At 41.4% G+C, this 23,291-nt stretch overlaps 1 protein-coding gene across 2 annotated transcripts in view; it reads right to left on the bottom strand.

Annotated features, from left to right (window-relative positions):
* Positions 1-17,120: 17,120 nt before the first annotated feature.
* Positions 17,121-23,291, bottom strand: part of DHX40 (DEAH-box helicase 40) — a 215,730-nt gene continuing 209,559 nt past the window's right edge. For both annotated transcript variants that reach the window (XM_069757182.1, XM_069757183.1), the window contains one exon: positions 17,121-18,596. In XM_069757182.1, coding sequence (XP_069613283.1) covers positions 18,460-18,596 — 137 coding nt within the window. In that variant the 3' untranslated portion in view covers positions 17,121-18,459. The remainder of the gene's footprint in view (positions 18,597-23,291) is intronic.

The raw sequence follows: 23,291 nt of genomic DNA, 5'->3' as shown, positions 1-23,291 counted from the left end.
TGCGAGGAACATTCTAATGAAGTTGAGCATCTCATCTAGCCCCGACAATCCCCAGACCTCAACATTATTGAGCATTTATGGTCGATTTCCGCCGCCAGTGTCGCTCAAAGAACTGGAGGGTGTTTTAACTGCAGAATGGGCTAAAATTCCTTTGGAAACAATTCACACCTTGTATGAATCCATACCTCGGAGAATTGAGGCTGTAATCGCCGCAAAAGGTGGACCTACACCATATTAAACTAACTTTTGTTCATGTTTCCAGGTGTTTCCATTATTTTGACAACCCCTGTATATATGTTTTCACGAATCCTTGAGCCCATGAATCCATTATATATCCATTTTGCAAGCCGGCGAGAAAATCTCACCATATGGATGACACACAGATACTTTTTTGAGAAAAAAAATCGCATCCTCACATTGAATACGGATGACATACGGATCACTGTTCATGAACATTTCTGCGTAGCTCGGCTGTAAAAACGGACCGTATTTTTAAATATTAGGTGTGACGCCAGCCTAAATCTCTGAGTGACATGACAGTTGAAACCCCTGAGGGATCCATTCACTATAATGAGGCAGCAGAGTTACTCTGGACTCCATCTGGCCTCTGTTCAGCGGTGACCTTTTCAGAAGTGCTTAAAACTGTGGCCGATGGCACTTTTATGTAATCCTTAAAAGACTGACACCACCAGATCACAGGTCTTATGGCGTCCACAGTGCCTCTATCTGCCTCTTCATAGGGAATCTTCCGCCGGGGGTTCTGACTGAATCACGTATTTCAGAGATTTACACGGAAACCCCAATGTAAGCACTTAGCATAGAGAACAGGATAAATGTGCGCCAAGCCTTACTGCGATCTTTGGGAGGCAGAATAAAAAAATCAATAATATGTGAAGAATTGGTTTTATTTATTTTTTACGCCGTTCCTCAAGTGATTAGGTCACTTTATTCTTTGGGTCGGTGCAATTACAGCGATACCAGATTTATATTGGGTTTTTGTTTGGCTGCTGTCACACACTAAAAGACGCTTTTTATTGTGTATCGCCATATTTTGAGAGCTATAATTCTTTCATATTTCGGCCGACAGTCAAGTGACGGCTTGTTTTTTTGCGGGACCAGCGGATGTTTTTATTGGTACCATTTTCGGGCACAAGACATTTTTTGATCGCTTTCTATTCTGATTTTTGGGAGACAGAATAAACAAAAACCAACAATTCAGGACTTACTTTTTTTTTATACCGTTCCGCGTGTGGTAAAATTGATAAAGCAGAAGTTTTATTGCACTTTTTGTTTGGCGATATGATGATAAAGCATTGTTTTTTGCCTCATTTTTTTTACGGTGTTCAATGAAGAGGTTAACTAGTGGGACAGTGTTATACAGCGGGTCGTTACAACGCGGCAATACCAAATGTGTGTACTTTTATTGTGTTTTTTTATTTACATAAATGTATTTATTGGAAAAAAAATTCTTCTTTATTTAGGGATTTAACAAAAATATTTTTACACTTTGTAATATAAATAGCTTTTACACAGCCTGGAGGTGTGTTTGGGGTCATTGTCCTGTTGAAAAATAAATGATGGTCGAACTAAACGCAAACCAGTTGGAATAGCATGCCGCTGCAAGATGCTGTGGTAGCCATGCTGGTTCAGTATGCCTTCAATTTTGAATAAATCCCCAACAGTGTCACCAGCAAAGCACCATCAGACCTCCTTCTCCATGCTTCATGGTGGGAACCAGGCATGTAGAGTCCATCCGTTCACCTTTTCTGCATCGCACAAAGAAACGGTGGTTGGAACCAAAGATCTCAAAATTGGACTCATCAGACCAAAGCACAGATTTCCACTGGTCTAGTGTCCACTGGTCTTGTTGCCTGTCCTTAGCAGTGGTTTCCTAGCAGCTATTTTACCATATAATGGCCTGCTGCACAAAGTCTCCTCTTAAGGGCTTGTTTTCACTTGCGAGGAACACTTCCGTGTCTCGCATGTGGAAACGAAGCTCTGGTGTCGGCACTCCGGAGCGGAGCGTGCGGCTGCATGTGTTGCTATGCGGCCGCACGCTCCGCTCCGGAGTGCCAGCGCCAGAGCTTCGTTTCCACATGCGAGACACGGACGTGTTCCTCGCATGTGAAAACAAGCCCTTACAGTTGTTGTAGAGATGTGTCTGCTGCTAGAACTCTGTGTGGCATTGACCTGGTCTCTAATCTGAGCTGCTGTTAGCCTGCGATTTCTGAGGCTGGTGACTCGACAAACTTATTCTCAGAAGCAGAGGTGACTCTTGGTCTTTCTTTCCTGGGGCGGTCCTCATGTGAGGCAGTTTCTTTGTAGCGCTTGATGGTTTTTGCAACTGCACTTGGGGACACTTTCAAAGTTTTCCCAATTTTTCGGACTGACTGACCTTCATTTCTTAAAGTAATGATGGCCGCTCATTTTTCTCTACTTAGCTGCTTTTTTCTTGCCATAATACAAATTCTAACAGTCTATTCAGTAGGACTATCAGCTGTGTATCCACCATACTTCTGCTCAACACAACTGATGGTCCCAACACCATTTATAAGGCAAGAAATCCCACTTATTAAACCTCACAGGGCACACCTGTGAAGTGAAAACCATTCCCGGAGACTATCTCTTGAAGCTCATCAAGAAAATGCCAAGAGTGTGCAAAGCAGTCATCAAAGCAAAAGATGGCTGCTGTGAAGAACCTAGAATATAAGACATAATTTCAGTTGTTTCACACTTTTTTGTTAAGTATATAATTCCACGTGTTAATTCGTAGGTTTTATGCCTTCTGTGTGAATTTACAATTTTCATAGATATGAAAATGCATATATATTTTACATTGTTCCAGGAGGGGACATTACTATATTACCTCAGATCGCTGATATGACACTCTGCACTGCAGAGTATCAGATCAGGATCTGACAGGCAGGGAAAGAGGCATGCCAGCTCTTAGCAGGCGCTCACAAGCCACCATCCCTGCCGGACCCTATTTACAGTATGAGTGTATGAGCCACCACATAGCCCCTCTATATACAATGAGCCCTTACAGCCCCCTATATACAGTATGAACCCCTACATACTCTATATACAGTGTGAGCCCCTACCAAGCCTTCTATATACAGTATAAGCCCCATATAGCCTCTCAATATGCAGTATGACCATCCCACATAGGCTCTTATACAAATGCAAACATTCCGTACACGTGAAAAAAGCAAAAAAAAAAAAAAAACTCGCCTTGGTCTGTCCACTGACTCTCCGCACAGCAGACTCGATGTAATAACATCATAGCGCCTGCTGGCTCAGTGGCACACGCTGATCGGTGGGAGGAGCTGGCAGCTCCGTCCCCCACCCATTTATTCACCACTGCATCCTGAGGTTGTGGATTGTGATGACAGTGGGCGGCAGAGAACGGACAGAGGGCGTGGGCATGGTGTGGCAGGTCAGTGCCCATAAAAAATGGAAAGTTTCCCAGCAACACTGCCAGAAGCTGATGTCTGGCATCATGTATGCTGCAGGTCATAATAGCCAAATTAAGTAGTCATTAAAAGCGGCATTGAGAGTGGGAGGTAACGAAACCGCAAGTATGTGATTTGCATACATGTGATCACAAGCCGACTAGACATGCATCACCTCACGCAATGAAAATTAATTGAGAGAGGCCAGACACAACTACTTGGAATGTGGTCAGAAGTATACAAATCGCATACTTGTGCTCACATGACATTCCATTCTTGCCACCGGGAAGGGAGGATCCTAAATCTCAAAACTTTAATTGTAAAATGAAACTCTGTAGCATGCTAATCCTAATGCTAATGTAATATACTCACTGTCAGGATTCAGCTCTGTTTGCAGGTTCCAGCAGTTATCACATGGCCACTTCAGTCATATGTGATTTTCATACTTATGGTCACGTGACAATTAGCTTCTCTCAGTTTTTCACTGAACATTGAGAGAATTAGGGAGAGGAGCGTGACTAAGGCCAGGGTCACACTACTGTATAACACGGCCAAGTGCTATGCGATAAAACATGGAATAGCACTCGGCCCAGTGTTACACTATGGGGCAGCTCAGATCTGCGATTATTTTCTCATGCCAATTCGGCACGAGAGAACAATCACAGCATGCTGTGATTGATAGCGAGACGTGACTCGCTCGCACCCATACAAGTCTATGTGTGCAACTAAAATATCGCACTGCATTCGGATATCACCTGAGTATGGTGCAATATACACCGACACCGGCCGCAGAGGAGATGGAGAAATGACATTCTTTGTCTCCTCCGCAGCTGTGCTCCGAACTTGTCATATGAGAGGATTGGAGCACAGTAGCATCACACTCGGCTCTTGCTCGCAGCAGAGCAGGAGCCGAGGGTCATTAGCATATCGCATCCAATGCCATACACTAGTGTGACACCAGCCTAAGTGTGCAAATTGCATATGTGCTTGGGATGGAGGGGTGCCAAACTGAATTCTTGCCCCTTGGGGTTGGAAAACCTAGATACTAGTGATGAGCGAGTGTACTCGTTACTCGAGATTTCTCGAGCACGCTCGGGGGTCCTCCGAATATATTTTAGTGCTCGGAGATTTAGTTTTCATCGCCGCAGCTGAATGATTTACATCTGCTAGCCAGCATAAGTACATGTGGGGGTTGCCTGGTTGCTAGGGAATCCCCACATGTAATCAAGATGGCTAACAGCTCTAAATCATGCAGCTGCGGCGCTGAAAACTAAATCTCTGAGTACTTTCAAATACTCGGGAGGACACCCGAGCATGCTCAGGAAATCTCGAGTCCTTGACTGATCTCACCATTCTTCTTCTCTGCCTTTCTGATGTTTTTCTTGGCCTGCCACTTCTGGCATTAAAAAGAACTGTACCTGTGTTCTTCCATTTCCTTACTATGTTCCTCACAGTGGAAATTGACAGGTTAAAACTCTGAGACAGCTTTTTGTATCCTTCCCCTGAACAACTATGTTGAATAATCTTTGTTTTCAGATCATTAGACAGTTGTTTTGAGGAGTCCATGATGCCACTCTTCAGAGGAGATTCAAACAGGAGAACAACCTGCAAGTGGCCACTTTAAGTAGCTTTTCTCATGAATGCATACACCTGGCTATGAAGTTCAAAGCTCAATGAGGTTAGAAAACCAAAAAAAGTGCTTTAGTAAGTCAGTAAAAAGTAGGTAGGAGTATTTAAAACAAGAAAATGATAAGGGTGCCCATACTTATGCACCTGTCAAATTTTGTTTAACCCCTTAGCGACCGCCGATACGCCTTTTAACGGCGGCCGCTAAGGGTACTTAAACCACAGCGCCGTTAATTAACGGCGCTGTGGAAAAAGTAAATAGCGCCCCCCAGAGTCGGATTTTCTCCGGGGTCTCGGCTGCCGGGGGTAGTAGAGACCCCAGAGAACATGATTCGGGGGGTTTTTAACCCACCCCGCATTTGCGATCGCCGGTAATTAACCGTTTACCGGCGATCGCAAAAAAAAAAAAAACGCAATCTCTTTTTAATTTCTCTATCCTCCGATGTGATCGCACATCGGAGGATAGAGAAAAGGGGTCCCAGGTAGCCCCCCAATACTTACCTATCTCCCCCGATGCTCCTCGTGGCTCCCGGTGGGCGCCGCCATCTTGAAAATGGCGGGCGCATGCGCAGTGCGCCCGCCGGCCGGCCCCGCGAGAATCTTTGGGGTCTCGGCTGCCGGGGGTAGCCGAGACCCCAAAGAGCATGATCGGGGTCGGTTTTAACGACCCCTGTTTTGCGATCGCCGGTAATTAACTGTTTACCGGCGACCGCAAAAAAAAAAAAAAAAGCTAAGTGTAATTCTCTGTCCTCTGATGTGATCGCACATCAGAGGACAGAGAAATAGGGGGATTCGGGGACCTTGCCATACTCACCTGTGTCCCTGGATCCTCCTGCTGCTCCTCCTGGCCGCCGGCATCTTCTGGGCAAAAGAAAATGGCGGGCGCATGTGCAGTGCGCCCGCCATCTGTCTCCATCTGCCGGCCGGCAGGAGAACAGCAGTTGGGGCTAAAATTAGGGTTAGGGGTAGCTAGAGGAGTTGGGGCTAAATTTAGGGTTAGGGTTGGGGCTAAATTTAGGGTTAGGGTTGGGGTCTAGTTTCCAAAATGGTGTCACTTGTGGGGAGTTTCCACTGTTTAGGCACATCGGGGGCTCTCTAAACGTGACATGGTGTCCGATCTCAATTCCAGCCAATTCTGCATTGAAAAAGTCAAACGGCGCTCCTTCACTTCTAAGTTCTGCGGTGCGCCCAAAAAGTGGTTTACCCCCACATATGGGGTATTGGCGTATTCAGGAGAAATTGCATAACAAAATTTATGGTTACATTTCTGTTTTTACACTTGTGAAAATAAAAAAAAAATGGTTCTGAATTAAGAGGTTTGCAAAAAAAAGTGAAATGTTCATTTTTTCCTTCCACATTGTTTCAGTTCCTGTGAAGCACGTAAAGGGTTAATAAACTTCTTGAATGTGGTTTTGAGAACCTTGAGGGGTGTAGTTTTTAGAATGGTGTCACACTTCATTATTTTCTATCATATAGACCCCTCAAAATGACTTCAAATGTGATGTGGTCCCTAAAAAAAAATGGTGTTGTAAAAATGAGAAATTGCTGGTCAACTTTTAACCCTTATAACTCCCTAACAAAAAAAAATTTTGTTTCCAAAATTGTGCTGATGTAAAGTAGACATGTGGGAAATGTTATTTATTAACTATTTTTCGTGACATCTCTCTCTGATTTAAGGGCATAAAAATACAAAGTTTGAAAATTGCAAAATTTTAAAAATTTTCGCCATATTTCTGTTTTTTTCATACATAATCGCAAGTAATATCGAAGAAATGTTACCACTAACATGAAGTACAATATGTCACGAAAAAACAATCTCAGAATCAGCGGGATCCATTGAAGCGTTCCAGAGTTATAACCTCATAAAGTGACAGTGGTCAGAATTGCAAAAATTGGCCCGGTCATTAAGTACCAAATTGGCTCTGTCACTAAGGGGTTAAATGCAGATTGCACATTTTCTGTTAGTACAATAAACCTCATTTCAAGGCAGAAACATTACTGTGTCCAACAGTTATTAGATATATGAAACTGAAATAGCTGTTGCAAAAAAACAATTTTTATAAAACATTAAGCTTAAGATTAATAGGGGTGCCCAAACTTTTTCATATAACTGTATATATAGTCAGCTGGACAGGAACGTAGTAGATTTTAGTCTAGAATAAAGACGTGGAAAGCCTATATTTACATATGGTAGTTTCGTCTGATAATACCCACAAGGTGCATTATATGATAACTGCAAACTGTTTCTCTCTTCTAGGAAAAGGACAGCTTCATTGTAATCATGTCCGGCCCTGTAAGAACAGTCAGAAGTCTACATTTTACATAAGATTTCATGCATGGAATTATTTTTTCTTCTTAAACTAGGAAAAAGGGATAAGGAAAACTTTTAGCAGTAGTCACTAACACAAATGACCATAAAGTATACCGTACTTGAAAATCTAGTCCTGTTTCAAAACATCTGTAAGACACATAAAAAAAGGTATTCAATGCTCTCGTGTTCCAAGTTCAGAGAACACAGACTGGAGATTTCCAAATCAGATATCAATACTCCCACCAACAGAATATGCAAAATAATAATAAAAAAGTGATTAACTATTGTTTAACATTGCAAATACACATAGAAGGGAGACACTCAAGCATATTAAACATTTTTTATTTAAACTGCATAAAAAAATAATATTTATAATATTTACAAAACTTGGATAATTATCATGAAAACAATGAAAAATAAAACTGTGGGAAATTTATCAAAACTAGTGTAAAAATAGGGTGAAGGGAATGCTGACAGTAACCAACCAAACTGCAAAGGGCTTCTGAAATGTGAGACTTGAAAACCATGAGCGACTTTACCAAACCTTGTTAGCATTTGTAACAGTAAATCAACCAAAATGTTCTTAGCATTTATGTAATAGACTAGATGGTGGCCCGATTCTAACGCATCGGGAATTCTAGAATATGCATGTCCACGTAGTATATGGCCCAGCCACGTAGTATATTGCCCAACCACGTAGTATATTGCCCAGCTACGTAGTATATTGCCCAGCTACGTAGTATATTGCCCAGTCCACGTAGTATATTGCTCAGCCACGTAGTATATTGCCCAGTCACGTAGTATATTTCCCAGTCACATAGTATATTGCCCAGCGACGTAGTATATTGCCCAGTCACGTAGTATATTGCCCAGTCACGTAGTATATTGCCCAGTCACGTAGTATATTGCCCAGCCACGTAGTATATTGGCCAGTCACGTAGTATATTGCCCAGCCACGTAGTATATTGCCCAGCCACGTAGTATATTGCCCAGCCACGTAGTATATTGCCCAGCCACGTAGTATATTGCCCAGTCAGGTAGTATATTGCCCAGTCAGGTAGTATATTGCCCAGTCACGTCACGTAGTATATTGCCCAGTGACGTAGTATACAGCACAGAGCCACATAGTATATTGTACAGCGACGTAGTATACAGCACAGAGCCACGTAGTATATTGCCCAGCCACGTATGTCACAGGTTAAAAAATAAACATATACTCACCTTCCGAGGGCCCCTTGTAGTTTGGTCACATGACCGTGTCGTCATGGCAGGTCCTTCTCGTGCAGGACCTGTGATGACGTTGTGGTCACATGACCGTGACGTCACGGCAGGTTGTTCTCGCGCAGGCACTGTGATGACGTCGCGGTCACATGACCGTGACATGGCAGGTCCTTCTCGCGCAGGGCCTGTGATGACGTCGCGGTCACATGACCGTGAAGTCACGGCAGGTCCTTCTCGCGCAGGGCCTGTGATGACGTCCTGGTCACATGACCGTGACGTCATGGCAGGTCCTTCTCCCATATCATCCTTGGCACCGGAACTGCCGGAGGTCACCGGAGTGTCGCGAAAGGTGAGTAATAGGGGGAAGGTGACCTATGACGGATATACACATCCCAGGTCGTCAAGGGGTAAAGGATTAGGTCAATTTTTTTTTTAAATCTGACCAGTGTCATCTCCCAGTGATTCTGAGATTGTTTTTTTTTTTTTGTGCAACATTGTACTTTATGTTAGTGGAAATTTAGGTCAATATGTTTTGCGTTTGTGAAAATATTGGAATTTTTGCAAAAAGTTAGAAAAATTCACAATTTTCAAACTTTCAATCTTTAGATCCTTAAACCAGCTAGCCATTTTATACAAAATAATTAATAAATAACATTTCCCATATGTCTACTTTACATCTGCATTATTTTTCAAACATCAATTTATTTTGGTAGGCTGTAAGAAGGGTTAAAAGTTTAGTAGCAATTTTATTTTTTCAAGAAATTTACAAAGCCTGTTTCTTTAGAGACCCATTCAGATTTAAATTGACTTTAAGGGGCCTATATATTGGAAACTCCCCAAAAGTGATACCATTTCAAAAAGCGCACCCTTCAAATCCTTCAAAATGGCTGTCAGTACATTTTTTGTAACCCTTCAGGTGTTACACAGGAATTCACACAAAGTCGACGGAAAAAAAAAAAAAAAGTAATTTTTATTCTAAAATGTAGCTTTAGCCGAAATTTTTTTTCACTTTTATAAGGATTAGCACAAGAAAATGGACCTCACAATTTCTTACCAAGTTACTACTGAGCATGAGGATACTCAATATGTGGTCAGAAACTTTTGTTTAGACAAATAGCAGGGCTCCGAAGGGAAGGAGAACAATTTGAATTTTTAAACACAAATATGGCTGAAATAGATTACTGACACCATGTTGCATTTGCCGGGCCCCTAAGGCACCCAAACAGCAGAGAAATATTTTGGAAATTTCATCCCTCAATGATTTTATCCAGGGGTACAGTGAGCATTTTGAACTCACAGGTACTACACAAAATTTGATAAATCAAGGTCGTCATATTGACAATTTTAATTTTTTTTTCACGAAAATGTTGCTTTAGCTCCAAATTGAAAAAAGGCAACATGAAAAAGTAGTTTGTTACCCACTGTCTTATAAGGGTGGCAATACCCCAGATGTAGTCAAAAAGTTCTGTTTGTACACACGGCAAAGCTCAGAAGGGAAGAAGTGACATTTGGTATTTGGAATGTAAATTTGTCTGCAATAGACTGCGACAGTCTCATTTGCAGAGCTCCTAAGGTACCAAAGCAGCAGGAACCCCTACAAGTGACTATTTTGGAATCTAGACCCACCAAGGAATTCATATAGGGGTGTGTGGAGGTTGTTGAACCCGTAGGTGCTTCACACAACTTTTTAACATGTGCATATGAAAACAAAAATTCGTTTTTTTTTCTGCTGAAATGTTGTTTTAGCCCCAAATTTGTAATATTTACAACAGATAATGGGAAACAAAATCCCCTAAATATGTTATGCAATTTGTCAGAACACAAAAATACCCTATATGTGGTCAACAAAATGCTGCTTGAGCACATGGCAGGGCTCAGAAAGGAAAGAGCACTATTTGATTTTTGGAGCGTAAATTTTTCTGGAATAGATTGTAAATGCCATGTTGCTTTTGCAGAGCCATTGACATGGTAAAACAGCAGAAATCCCCACAAAGTGACCCCATTTTGGAAACTAGAGCTCTCAAGGAAATAATCTAGGAGTGTACTAAGCATTTTTAACCTACAGGCGATTCATGAAACTTCATAACATTTTGAAACATTTTTGTGAAAAGAAAACATTACATTTTTTCCACTAAAATACTGTTTTAGCACCAAATTTATCATTTCTACAAGGGGTAATTAGAGAAAATGGACCCCGTAGATTGTTATGCAATTTTTCCCAAATGTGGCAGTACCCCATATGTGGTTGTACACTACTGTTTGAGCACTTGGCAGGGATCAGATGGGAAGGAACGATACTTGGTTATTAGAACGCATATTCCGTTTGAATAGATTGTGGGCACCATTGTACCCCTGAGGTGCCAGTACAGCAGAACCCCCACAAATGACCCAATATTGGAAACTTCACTGCTTAAGCAATTCATCTAGGGGGTGTAGTGAGCATTTTGAGTGTACATGTGCCACAAAGAGTTTATAACATTGGGTTGTGGAAATATAACATTTCAGTGGTAAAAAGGTATTTTTTTTTTTATTTGTTGCAAATTTGTCACTTACATTGGGGTTAATAGGTGAAACTGGACCCCAAATTTATTGTGCAATTACTCCGGAATGCGGTGATGACTAGTGATGAGCGAGTGTACTCGTTGCTCGGGTGACCTCAGAGTATTTGTTATTGCTCGGAGATATAGTTTTCAACACCTCAGTTGCATGATTTACGGCTTCCAGATACGCTGAATACATGTGAGGAACGCCTGTTTGTTAGGGAATTCCCACATGTATGCGTGGCTCCCCCAATTGTATGCATGGCTCCACATCCCACATGGCTCCCACGGACCCGCATTGCTCCCCCCCCCCCCGTCCTACTCACTCTCCTCGTGCATCCCTGCATCTCTGTCCAGGCGCCAGCAGCTCTTCCTTGTTCCTGTGCTCAGCGGTCAAGTGGTACTGCTCATTAAGCTAATGAATATGAGCTCCACGCCTATGGGAGTGGAGATTCGTCCATATTTATTTCTTTAATGAGCGGTACCACCTGACCTCTGAGCACAGGAACAGAAAGAGCTGCCGGCGGCGGGACAGAGATGCAGGGACTGAGACACAGCCACAGAGGGTGAGTATTGACGTCTTCTGGAAGCCGGCGGCTGCAGCTGTCACTGTGCTACAGCTTCCGGCTCCCTGCTCCACGGCCGGCTTTCTGGACATCGACTCGTGTATAAGCCAAAGGGGGCGTTTTCAGCACACAAAAAAATGTGCTGAAATTCTAGGCTTATACACGAGTATATATGCTAGTTATCATGTTTTGCTGCCATCACACAGTAAAAATGTTTTTTTTTCTATAAAGAAAAAAAATCGTTCTTTTTGTCACCATATTCTGAGAGCTGTACCTTTTTTATGTCTTGGTGAACAGAGCTGTATGAGGGCTTATTTCTTGCACAACGAGTTGGAGATTTTTTGGTATTTTTTTGAAGTACATAATGTTTTTTGATCACTTTTTATTCAGATTTTCAATTATTGTTTTCATTCTTATTCTAGCTAATTCGGTGGTGGGTGTGTCTGGAATTGGGAGCTCCAGAGCTGTGTTTTCATGTTAAGGAAAACTGAACCTTTTGTTGTTTGTTACTTTTTTTTGTGCAGTTCACCATGTGGTAAAAGTGATAAGACCAATTTAGACCACTATTTTTACATGTCTTTTTGATTGCTTTAACTATTTTTTTATATGTCTCAGTATGAAGAAAAACCTAAATTTTTGGCATTTTGTATTTATTTTTTTTTTTAAGTGTTTGCCGTACAGAATAAATAATATTACAGTTTTATAGATTGGTATCAGCGCTTCTGTAATGACCTAATTATTATTATTTTTATTTATATAGCACCATTGATTCCATGGTGCTGTACATGAGAAGGGGTTACATACAAGTTACAGATTTCCCTTACAGTAAACAAACTAACAATGACAGACTGATACAGAGGGGCAAGGACCCTGCCCTTGCGGGCTTACATTCTACAGGATTATGGGGAAGGAGACAATAGGTTGAGGGTTGCAGGAGCTTCGGTGTTGGTGAGGCGGTAGCTTTGGTAGTGATGAGGAGGCAGCGGGGTCAGTGCAGGCTGTAGGCTTTCCTGAAGAGATGGGTTTTCAGGTTCTGTCGGAAGGATCCGAATGTGGTTGATAGTCGGACGTGTTGGGGCAGAGAATTCTAGAGGATGGGGGATATTCGGAAGAAGTCTTTGAGGCGATTGGATGAGGAGCGAATAAGTGTGGAGGAGAGAAGGAGGTCTTGGGAGGACCGGAGATTAAGAGAGGGAAGATATCGGGAGATTAGTTCAGAGATATATGGAGGAGACAGGTTATGGATGGCTTTATAGGTCAGTATTAGTAATTTGAACTGGATACGCTGAAAGAATGGGAGCCAGTGAAGAGATTTGCAGAGGGGGGGGGAAGCGGAGGAGTAGCGAGGAGAGAGATGAATTAGTTGGGCAGCAGAGTTAGGGACTGGAGAGGTGCAAGGGTGTTAGCAGGGAGGCCACAGAAAAGGATGTTTCAGTAGTCAAGGCCGGAGATGATGAGGGCATGCACAAGCATTTTAGTAGATTGACGGTAGAGGAAAGGACGAATTCTGGAGATATTTTTGAGCTGGAGGCGACAGGAGGTGGAGAGAGCTTGGATGTGCGGTTTGAAGGACAGGGCAGAGTCAAAGGTTACTCCGAGGCAGAGGACTTCCGGTACGGGCGAAAGCATGATGTCATTGATTGCGATAGATAGGTCAGGTAAGGAAGATCTATGGGATGGAGGAAAGATGATGAGTTCAGATTTGTCCACATTGAGTTTGAGGAAGCGAGAGGAGAAGGAGGATATGGCTGATAGACACTCTGGGATTCTGGACAGCAGAGCGCTGACGTCTGGGCCAGAGAGGTAGATCCGAGTGTCATCAGCATAGAGGTGGTACTGGAATCCATGGGACTTTATGAGTTGTCCCAGGCCAAGTGTATAGACTGAGGAGAGTAGTGGTCCTAGAACAGAGCCTTGGGGGACTCCAACAGAGAGAGGGTGGGATGAGGAGGTAGTGTGGGAGTGGGAGACGCTGAATGTGCGGTTGCAAAGGTACGAGGAGATCCAGGATAGGGCGAGGTCTTGATGCCAAAGGAGGAGAGGATCTGTAGTAGGAGGCAGTGGGCAACTGTGTTGAAAGCAGAGGACAAGTCTAAAAGTAGGAGTACAGAGTATTGTCCGTTAGCTTTAGCGGTAAGTAGGTCGTTAGTGATTTTGGTCAGGGCTGTCTCAGTTGAGTGATGGGGGCTGAAACCAGATGGTAGATTGTCAAAAAGCAAGTTAGATGAGAGGTGGGAGGAAAGTTCAGAGTGGACGTGCTGCTCCAAGAGTTTGGAAGGGAATGGGAGCAGCGATTTTGGGCGATAGCTGGACATAGCAGTTGGATCGAGGGTTGGCTTTATGTGTATGAGTACTTTGTTTACATGCAAAAGCTGCGTTTTTAGTGGCAAAATTACTTTTTGTAATTTGTGTGTGCTTTTGTACCTTTTTACAGATGTTATCTAATTTTATTTATTCTTCCACGTAGTTCAACTGTGGGACCTGTATATTTTTTTTACTTTGATCGCTGGTGTCATGCATTGCAGTTCTCGTTTACTATAGTGGAAGAGACCGGTCAGTGAGTCACTGACAGCCTGTGAGACCCTGCTTATAGCTGGATCTCACTGGCCACCATATCCTGGGGTCATCAGATGACGCATGGGTACCATGGCAACGATTAGCACCCATGATTACGATCGTGAGAGGTAGATCCTGCCATTTAGATACTGCTGTCGTGGGTTAATCAGCCCTGATTGGTTCCAAAACTGGTCAAGGCCGATACCTGCGGGAATTGCGACTGCGGGTGGGAGGGTCACTATTCACATATTTCTCACCGCTTTTTTAAAACGGCGATCAGGAATAAGGCCTCATAACAGCCGCTGTTTTATTGCGTATTGGTGGTCATTAAGGGTTTAAAAGGGATTTCCAGGCGCAGGTATAAAATCCTCTAGGGAGTCTATTGAGGGAAATGTACTATACACGGTTAGGATACAGCTGCGTTTCACGCTCCCAACATTAGTCATGTGAGTGCTTATAGGGAATTTGCATATGTGCGACCCCATACTAACTTTTTTTCTTTTTGCTTTGGTCAATCCTGCTTTGAGAGAATCAGAAGAGAATGCGTTTGGCATCTGACAGCAAATATTCACATTTCATATGGGCGGTCACATTACATTATTAAACAGCAGAATCCAAGGTCTGTAATTATATACCAGGCCTGGTAAACCCCTTTAATTCTTCTCAGTTTCTTTCATTGCCATAAACATTTATGGAGCAGCATGGCACATACCTCAACACTACTTCATTTAAACTTCTAGCTGAGGTGGAGGAAGGAATATAGGATTCATCTTTCATATGGCTGGAGGAAGTTTCAGCAGTTTAAGCGCCACCGCCAATAATCTATAATATTTATCCAGTTTATAGATGACAAATCCTTACCCATTTAAACTGATGACAGGTCATATTCATGGAGTATGTAAGCTTAGACCTTGGATTATTGTTAAGATCTATATTTTGCCAAACCCATTCAGCTCTGTTCATCACTGGATATCTCACACAAACTTCTGATAACGTGGCCATTCAAATCAATAAAGATTCAATTAAAATATTGTGAATGCAATCTCAGGGCCAGGCCCAATAGGTTTATGCACTCTGCAGAGATTTAGTCTCTTTCTATTGGAATTAACTATTGATCTAAACTCAAAAATTTAACTGATGTGATCCACTGACACATGCCATTTCAACAGAAGGCTTTGTCCACAGTTTCCTCTTTAAATGATAACATTCTGCCTGCCTGTGGGCATTGCCAAGAGATAAATGAACATGGTGTTTAAAAGGAGTTGCCTAAAGGTGATGTCCCACCCTGGGCATTTAAGTCATATCCATAGGAAATCCACATTCAAATTAAAGAAGTTGTCTACTGCTTGGACAACTTCTTGTCATATCCCTAGCTTGGCCCAATAACATAAAGCTTATATTCACCACCTGTGGCGGCGCCATTTCCGGGGTGTCTGCAGTCGCTCTCCCAGGGCGGTGTTGTGACACGTGACGCTGGTGCACAATCAGCGCTGGCGTCACTGTCCCCTCCTTCAGATGTTTTTAACATGAAGAGGAAAATACAAGATCAGCTCTAGCCCTGACTTCATGTTCAAAACGTCCGAAGGTGGAGACAGTTGCGCCAACGCTGATTGGGTGCTGGAGTCATATGTCACAACACCGCATGACAGCCCCAGAGAGAGCGAGTGCTGACACCTCAGGAATTGCATGGGCACGGGACAGGTGTATAGGCTTTCTTATTTTATGGGGGCCAAACATTTTGATCAAGAAGAGGTTGTCTTGTTCATGGACAACCCATTTAAGGCACCTATCCAATTTGGGCAACAGGATATGGGGTCAGATGTTTAGAACATAACAAGAGGATATGCGATCAATGTCTAAACACCCCTTTAAAAACAATATGCAGTAAGCTTACCCTAGTGGCAGCTGAATTTAAGGAAGCACTCCTCCCATCAAAGTTTTTATCCTCTTAATATATTGCAATTATCATATCATATGGCACTGTGTACTCACAATTGCTAATTTTGCCTTTCTATCCAGTAAATTATTCTGTTCTTTCTGCTCTATATAGAAACAAGAAGACACAAAAGCGCACAGAGAGGTAAAAAAATACTCTGTTATAAAAAAAAGTCACAGTAAATAAGCAAGTGCTAGTCAAAAAATGAAAAAATACAAAAATACAGGGTATTTAGTTAATACGTTTTTTTGCAAAAAAAGTATGTTAAGTTGCTCCACCAATCGCCAAGGTATACCCATAACAGAGCAGTCCTATCTAATGTATATAATCTCTATCTGATGTATTTAAAAACCTGATCATCTGTATAGTACCTGTATGAGCAGGGTTCAGAGAGAAAATATCCATGTGGACATGCTGGATGGAACAGCTACAATGCAAATGACCCACAGAGGAGTGGTGAACTCCCCAGCCTTGTAGAAACAAGAGAACAATTATAAAACCAAAAACACATAGGCTACTTGCACAGTGAACAAGTCTGTAGGAACCTGTTCACACACCACCAAGAAACTTGAAGACACAAGAGCATAGTGAGGTCAAAAATACTCTGTTGTAAAAAAAAAAAAAAAAATCACAGTAATAAGCAAGTGCTAGTCAAAAGATGGAAAAAAACGGTATTTAGTTTACCTTGGCAATTGGTGGAGCAGCTTAACATACTTTTTTTGCAAAAAAAAACGTATTAACTAAATACCCTGTATTTTTTAAACTAGCACTTGCTTATTTACTGTGACTTTTTTACAACAGAGTATTTTTTTTACCTCACTGTGCGCTTTTGTGTCTTCAAGTTCTTTGGTGGTGTGAACAGGTTTCTACAGACTTGTTCACTGTGCAAGTAGCCCATGTCTTTTTGGTTCTATATAGAAACAGGATGTCTCTTTTCCATATAAATCTTTCCTCTCTCCACCTCCTGACCCAGCTGCTTCCTCCCCACTGCCAGGGACATTTGCAGTGACTCATGACTCATACAGGGAAAATTGACCTCCTGTTTCTACATAGAGATTAGAAGGATTCAGCTATTCAGGTTTTAATCATGTGATGTCATAGACCTAATGGAAAAGAGAAGAATTAGCTGGGTAGAAAGGCAAATTGAGCAATTGTAAGTACACAGCACTATATAATATGATGATTGCAATGTTAACTGATGAAAGAAGGAGTTCTTCTTTAACATTATAGCTGTTTGAGTGAAAGCAAGGGATTTCTGTAAGAAAAAATGCAATTTTCATAACAATATATTGACAGAATTTTTGACCTACAAGCTTAATGACATTCACATCCACCTCAGTTTATCTTACAAAAGGAAGGAACAATGCACAAGCACATTAGGTTTTCCTGTTGTTTACACCATCAGTTGAAGTGAGGACAATACACAGAATCCACAGACATTTGGATTGTCATGTAGAGATAAGTCATGTACTGTAAATGTACACTAAAATATCAGTTTCCTTAAAAAAACAACTTAATGGCATAGTCAAATGTTTTATATTTTTGGAATATTCACTAATGCACTGGGATTCTCAATCTAAGCATTATCAAAAAGTGGAAAAAAAAGTTAAATAGTGTAGTTAGGGAAGGAAAGGAAAGGGAATTTTTAATTAAAGTATATTAGAAAATAGTTTAGATTATGGCATTAAATAGATACAGATTTAGGATGAAAATAAATTTGGATGTTGGAAAAGTGTATAATCACCATTTCTTTTTCATTTTTCTTGTGGAAGATAGGTAAAATACAGACCACTCCTTAGATATTGGCCTATCCTTGGATTAGGTCATCAATATAACATTAATGGTGGTCTGACAACTGGCAACCCAATCAGCTGGATGTAAACGGTGTATGTAGTCGGAATATTGCAGCGCTGTAAACTATATAGTGGTTTTTCCCAGGTGCGGTGTCTCAGATCACATTCCTATCAATAGGAGCTGAGCGGTAGCACCTGGGAACAGCCAAGACACAGTGTGGTCAGCAGTGGCGTTCAGGCGCTGTACACAGTTTTCTTCCAGACTGCTGTTGGAGCGGATGGCGTCTAATCTATGGGATGGGAGTATCAGGCGATCTGATATTAATTAGCTATCCTAAGGACAGGTCATCAATATAACAGCAGTGTTAAGCTTATTTCACCAAATAACGGAATAGTCATATGTTTTATGATCTAGATGTAACTGGTAATTATATAAAAAGAGCACAGCTTCACTTTTGTCAACTTTTTTCTCCTTGGTGAGCATATGAATTCAACATTTTCTGCTGTTTTCGTTGAAGAAAGCGTGTTCTCGCATCAGATATCGACTTGTCATTGTTTCTTTTCTGCATTTTCTTCAATGAGGCTTCTAGTCCTCCTACAAACAAGTGGAAAAACAAAACTATATTCAGTGGCTAGTAAATTAGTGCTGTGGTATTCTTATTCATAGTTGCCAACAGGCCAGGATACACACATTTGTTTTCCTTCTAGTCCCCCCAATTTTTGGCTATGGACGTTTTCCAATGTGCCTTCTTTTCCTATGTATACGAGCACTGCTACAACAATTTATGCCATGTGGTGAGAAGCTTCACTCAGGAGTATATTAGGCCAGGACAGTCACCGCTCAACACCTATCCAATTTGTGCATCAGATAGATAAAATAGGATTCCTTTAACATCACACGTCATTTTCAAAAACTGCAATATGAGCTATAGGTTGTGTTTTGACAAGGTCTTTTCATGTCATTGAAAACAACTGTATGGACATATGCACCACTAATCCAGAAGTTTACTGCTATTTATCTGGACTCCATAAGAGACTATTTATCTGGATGTTGAAACCAAAAAGAAAAAACAAACTATAAAGTCCAATGAACAGGAATAGGAACCAATAAATGACTAAAATACAAAATTTATTAAAGACAAAAAAGAGGGAAGCACAGGATGATAACAACGGTGATAGCGACACAAAGTGTATATCTGCCAGTTATACAAAATGAGCAAAACAAAAGTCCAATACAATGCTGACATCGATGGACACGTAGCATAGATAGAACACTGAATGTACTCATTAATTCAAAAAAACCGAGTGTACACATTAATCCAACATAGAGTGAATGAATATATTTATATTTGTACATATATGTATATACATTAGTGTGCTTACAGGTTGTCATGGCATGCATACATGAATAGATGAATAATCTCACTGTGGATCTGCAGTTTGCAAGAGATAGAATTAAAGGACACCAGATAGGAATTGTAGAGGGTCATGTATGTCTATTTGAAGATACATGCAGTAAGAGACAGTATGGCAAATGCCACAATTGTTTAAGACAGGTAAAGGGGCCTTGCAACTCAAAACACGTGTAGTAACACCAGGTGTAAAAAATAGCAATAAAGTGCATGTGCCGTAAGCTTGGAAATATATGTAACCACAATGGGTAGTCAAATTGATGGAGATAAGGTATATATCTCCATATTTCCAATAGGAGACCGGAGCACTGTGCGGGTAATGACCCTTAGGGAGTGCAAGATAGAAACCAGATGACAAGTGTATTGCCCTAAGAGGTGATTACATGTGTGGTCATAGCAGTACGGGCAGACACGCGCCCCTACATTATCTGGATGTTGCAGGACACCATTTAGCTGGAAGCGGTGTATATTATTAAACTGGGTATGGAATAACACAGTTTATTTGTGGCTGATTTTATAGTATGGGGATGTGACCCATTTAAAGCGAACCTGTCACCTCCAAAATCGTAGATGAGCTAAGCCCACCGGCATCAGGGGCTTATCTACAGAATTCTGGAATGCTGTAGATTAGCACCCGATGTATCCTGAAAGATGAGAAAGAGAGGTTAGATTATACTCGCCTGGGTAGGCGGTCCGATCCGATGGGCGTCGCGGTCCGGGCCCTCCCATCTTCTTACGATGACGTCCTCTTCTTGTCTTCACGCTGCGGCTCCGGCGTACTTTGTCTGCCCTGTTGAGGGCAGAGCAAAGTACTGCAGTGAGCAGGCGCTGGGAAAGGTCAGAGAGGCCGGCGCGTGCGCACTGCAGTACTTAGCTCTGCCCTCAACAGAGCAGACAAAGTATGCCTGCACCGGAGCCGCAGCATGAAGACAAGAAGAGGACGTCATCATAAGAAGATGGGAGGCACTGGACCGGACCGCGACACCCATCGAACCGAACCGCAGCGGGACCTCCTCTGGGTGAGTATAATCTAACCTCTTTTTCTCATCTTTCAGGTTACATCGGGGGCTTATCTACAGCATTACAGAATGCTGTAGATAAGCCCCTGATGCCGGTGGCCTTAGCTCATCTACGATTTTGGGGGTGACAGATTCCCTATAATATGTGGGTGTAAGTTATGACAGGACCAACAAGGATAAAGTAGGCACACCACACATTACTTCTACGCAACTTTACAGGTAATCTGTCACCACATTGACCTATCTAAACTGTTAATATGAGCATAAAGGTTATAGAATGCTGAAGACAGTCCTACCTGTGTGCCTCACATCAGATGCCTTGTGGTTGAGAAAACATCTTTTATCACTTTATATAAATTACCTGTTTCTGGTTCTGGGGAGGATGCCACCTGGAAAATAACTCTGCCTCCACAGCTTGTTTTTCATAGAAGGGGGCATTCCCAGTGTGACCTGTAATGGCCGCTCTCTGCTCCTGATCTCACTGCAGAGCTGTGTGTGGTTATAACTGACACATCTGCAGGTTCCTCTCAGCTTCCAGCTTATAGACAGACAGGGCTGTAATAATGTTACAATACAGCAAGGATCACAGAGAAGCAGAAAACGAGTTTGCAAGAAGACAAATTTAATTTCTCCTGTTCTGTGTTGATTACTTCTCTCACTGGTAACTTCCCCTTCATGTAAAACAATCTCTGGAGGCAGAGTTATCTTCCAGACACCATCCTCCCCAGAGCCTGGAAGAGGATATATATATTATATATATATATATATATATATATATATATATATATATATATATATATATATATATATATATATATATATATATATATATATATGTATATATATATATATATATATATATATATATATATATATATATATATATATATATATATATATAAGTGATAAAAGAGGATTTATCAGATTTCTAAAAAGATGAGACACACAGGTAGTATTTTTCTCAGTATTTTATAGCCTGTATGCCCATATTAAATAGTTTAGATAGGTCAAATGTGGTGACAGCTTCCCTTTAAAAGTAAATAATTATGCTTACGTACAGAAGAATCACTTATTATAATTAGGATAGGTTATCAATGTTTGATCGGTGGAGTTCGGACTGTCACATTTAGGTGGGATTCTTTTTTCACATGAATGAACTTCACACCTTCTTAACGTACGGTACATTTTTAATAGTTTTGTGTATCCAAGTGTTAGATCTGTAGACACAAAGCTGAATTTGCATGTATTTCTTACAAAACATTAATCTGATGCAAAAATTGCATGGATATATCTGACTGCAAAGTGCTGGGACTATTTTAATATTTACATTCTTTTAACCAAATACTGTGACATCAGTTTTTATTGAGAACTATTCTGTAACTAGCACAAATACATTTTAAATATTCCCGTGAAAAGTGTGGAAAGCTGCAAGAATAATCGAATTAAATATAAAACAGTGCAAAATCATTCTCACTAATTATTTACATTAAAAAGGACATTTATACAGTATTATTCTAAGTAAAGTGGACACACAGTTGCCAATTTTCTAAGTAAATATATTTCTAAAAGTTGCTATTGACATTAAATTCTCATCAATTATTGAACAGGCTTACTGAAATTTATTTAACACTTTGTACAAAAGCCTTTATTGGTTATGACAACTTCAATACGCCTCAGGTGTGATTTTGGCCTATTCTTCCACACAGACACTCTTCAAATCCTAAACGTTCAGTGGACTCCTATGAACTCTGAGCTTTAGTGCATTCCATAAATTTCTATTGAATTCAGTTTAGGTTATTGGTTTCAGAGAAAAAAAAAACCTTCTAAAATGTGTTTGGGATCATTGTCTTGCTGAAATGCTTTTATCCTAAGTCATATTAGGAGACTCGTTAAAGGGTTGATTGTGACTTGTAGGATCGCTACTTCCAACAGGTGGCGCTATAGAGTTCAAGTCCTCTTTTTCTCAGAAGAGGCAATTTGCATAATAAATTTCCCAGAGGAGCATTGCACGGCGAATAAGCCTCCTTACCTTGACAAGCCAGAGCTGGTATGTCACTCTCCACAAGGAGAAACCTTACCCCTTAGACCGCAGTCCAGAGCCTCTCACCTAGCCAAATCAGTTCTCATGCTTTGCACTGACGAGGGCCAACAGCCCGAAACACCGTTTCTGTGAATTGAGATACTGATTTGAGTTTTATCATAAGTCATATTACAAGACTCATTAAAGGGTTGATTGTGACTTGTAGGATCGCCACTTCAAACAGGTGGCGCTATAGAGTTTAAGTCCTCTTTTTTTTTTCTAAAGAGGCAATTTGCACCGTTATTTCATCTTTATCTTCCTAGTAGACGGCAGTAGTGATGAGCGAGTATACTCGTTGCTCGAGATTTCCCGAGCACGCTCGAGTGTCCGCCAAGTATTTTTTAGTGCTCGAAGATTTCGTTTTCTTCGCAGCAGCTGAATGATTTACATCTGTTAGCCAGCATAAGTACATGTGGGGATTCCCTGGCAACCCCCACATGTACTTATGCTGGCTAGTAGCTGTAAATCATTTAGCTGCGGCAAAGAAAACTAAATCTCCGAGCACTAAAAAATACTCGGAGGACCCCTGAGCGTGCTCGGGAAATCTCGAGCAACGAGTACACTCACCCATCACTAGATTGCAGCAGATTTTTATCTTGGTACATTTGTCCATTCATCCTTCCTTCAATGATATGAAGTTTCAAAGTGCCGTATCCTGAAAAACAGCTCCACACCATGATGTTCCCACCTCCAAACTTCACTGTTGTTATGGTGTTTTGGGGGTGATATGCAGTGCCTTTTGGCCTCCAAACGTGGTGTGTATTATGGCATCCAAAGAC

The sequence above is a fragment of the Ranitomeya imitator genome, chromosome 3 (genome assembly GCF_032444005.1).
Source record: "Ranitomeya imitator isolate aRanImi1 chromosome 3, aRanImi1.pri, whole genome shotgun sequence".
Classification (NCBI taxonomy): domain Eukaryota; kingdom Metazoa; phylum Chordata; class Amphibia; order Anura; family Dendrobatidae; genus Ranitomeya; species Ranitomeya imitator.
This window is presented reverse-complemented; position numbering and strand designations above follow the sequence as displayed.